The 2,000-nt window shown below is 36.4% G+C and overlaps 1 protein-coding gene across 1 annotated transcript; it reads left to right on the forward strand.

The window, feature by feature from the left end:
• The first annotated feature begins 661 nt into the window (after positions 1–661).
• On the forward strand, positions 662–1,198 carry LOC133779661 (secreted RxLR effector protein 78-like). Its single transcript, XM_062219595.1, has one exon. It carries the CDS (start codon positions 662–664, stop codon positions 1,196–1,198), a length of 537 nt encoding a protein of 178 aa, XP_062075579.1.
• Positions 1,199–2,000: the final 802 nt, after the last annotated feature.

Genomic DNA, 2,000 nt, shown 5'->3' on the forward strand with positions numbered 1-2,000 from the left:
ATGATTAAACAAAAATAAGAAAAGAAACCCAAAGCTTATAACGAGATTTGTTATATGACATTTTCTAGTGTCCAATTAGGATTATTTCCTTATTACAATACCAAGATTTGTTGGAGTAATAGTAATTTAAATATAAATCCTTAATCATAAAATAATAACAAACTTCTTAAAAAGTCTAAAAATATTCAACCCGAGAACTCTCTAACAATCCATATGAACCCTAGGTTGCAAGATACATAAATACAACCCAAAACAATACCAACATGTTTTCTAAGAAGATGATAAAATAAAAAATTCAACAATAGCATACATAAAATTACCCAACCCGGAACAAAGCCCTTAGCATAAAGTACAATCATCAAAATACATAAAGAATCCCATTATTCAATAAACCATCTCTAATCAAAACAAAAAATTAACTCATCAAAACTAAATGATCAAAACATAAACATGTATTATCAAAACATCAAACAATATCCATGAGGAGCTGCTTGAATCAGGTAGAATCCCTGAGGAGCTGCTTGATACCACATTATCACTGGTCCCCAAATGTGAGAACCCTTCTCGAGCTGTGGATTATAGGCCTATACCATGTTGTTCTACCTTATACAAATGTATCTCTAAGCTGCTATGCTCTCGCCTAGCTAAGGTCCTTCCTATCATGGTTCAATCTAATCAGGGAGCGTTTGTTAAAGGCAGATCAATAGCTCACAACATAATGATTTTTCAAGACCTTATCAAGAATTATGGGAGATCAGCTACTTCACCAAGGTGTGCAATCAAAATTGATATTAGTAAAGCTTATGACACAGTTGATTGGTGGTTCATTGAAGATCTTTTAAAAGCTTTGTGTTTCCCTGTGAGATTTATCAAATGGATAATGACATGCTTGGAAAACACATCTTATTATCTGCTCCTGAATGGCAGAGTTCAAGGAAAATTTAAGGGTGAGAAGGGGCTTAGACAAGGGGATCCTCTATCGCCTCTTTTATTTGTCCTAATCATGGAATATCTCACTCGGAGGCTTCAATTGGCAGCTCTTGACACATCTTTTAGATACCATCCGATGTGTAAAAGCCTGAATTTGTTGAGCCTTTGTTTTGCAGATGATTCACTCTTATTTTGTAAAGGATCTATGGTTATTGTTCGAGTGATAAAGAGTGCTCTCGAGGAGTTTAGTGCTATTACTGGGCTGTAAATTAATGCTAGCAAATCGCATGTGTATTTTGGAGGGATTTCTACTGCAGACAGGAAGAATTTAGCTGCTGAGTTACAACTGTCTGAAGGTATATTTCCCCTTAAGTATCTTGGTGTCCCTATGAGACCAACTAAATGGAAGCATGAAGATTGTGACATCATAATTCAAAAATTTAGAATGAGAATTCATAACTGGGCTAGTAGGCACCTTTCATTTGCTGGTAGAATCCAGCTCATTCATTCTGTCTTATTTGGTCTAAGAAACTACTGGATGGGTATCTTTATACTTCCTCAAAGTATTATTAAGGAGATTGAAAAATTATGTCGAGGCTTTCTTTGGGGAGTTAATGGTAACCGGAGTAAAATTCATTTGGCCTCATGGACTAAGGTCTGTCTCCCGAAAGTTTATGGTGGACTTGGATTCAGGAATGGCTCAGCTTGGAACAGAGCAATTTTAGCTAAGTACATATGGGCTATAACTGAGAAGCATGATCTGCTTTGGGTTGAGTGGATAAATTATGTGTACTTAAAAGGGTCTGAGTTCTGGTCTTATAGGCTTCCTCCTGACACTAGCTTGTATTGTAGAAAACTGTGTAATCTCAGGGATATCTACAGCTATGAAGAGCTAAAAACTGCTGGTAGTGTTGGAAAATTTCACCCTTCTAAGCTGTATAACAGCTCTCTCTGTCAACAACAAATAGACTATCATAGAGCTGTTTGGTGCCGGCTATCCATACCTAAACACAGATTTCTTCTTTGGCAAACAGTTAACACTCAGCTCTTAACCTGTGATAATCTGCTCA

This window comes from Humulus lupulus, chromosome 5 (assembly GCF_963169125.1).
Source record: "Humulus lupulus chromosome 5, drHumLupu1.1, whole genome shotgun sequence".
NCBI lineage: Eukaryota > Viridiplantae > Streptophyta > Magnoliopsida > Rosales > Cannabaceae > Humulus > Humulus lupulus.

What these genes read in the sequence shown, in the direction of transcription:
- LOC133779661 (XM_062219595.1), top strand. Translation starts at nt 662, where the DNA reads ATGGTTCAATCTAATCAGGGAGCGTTTGTTAAAGGCAGATCAATAGCT.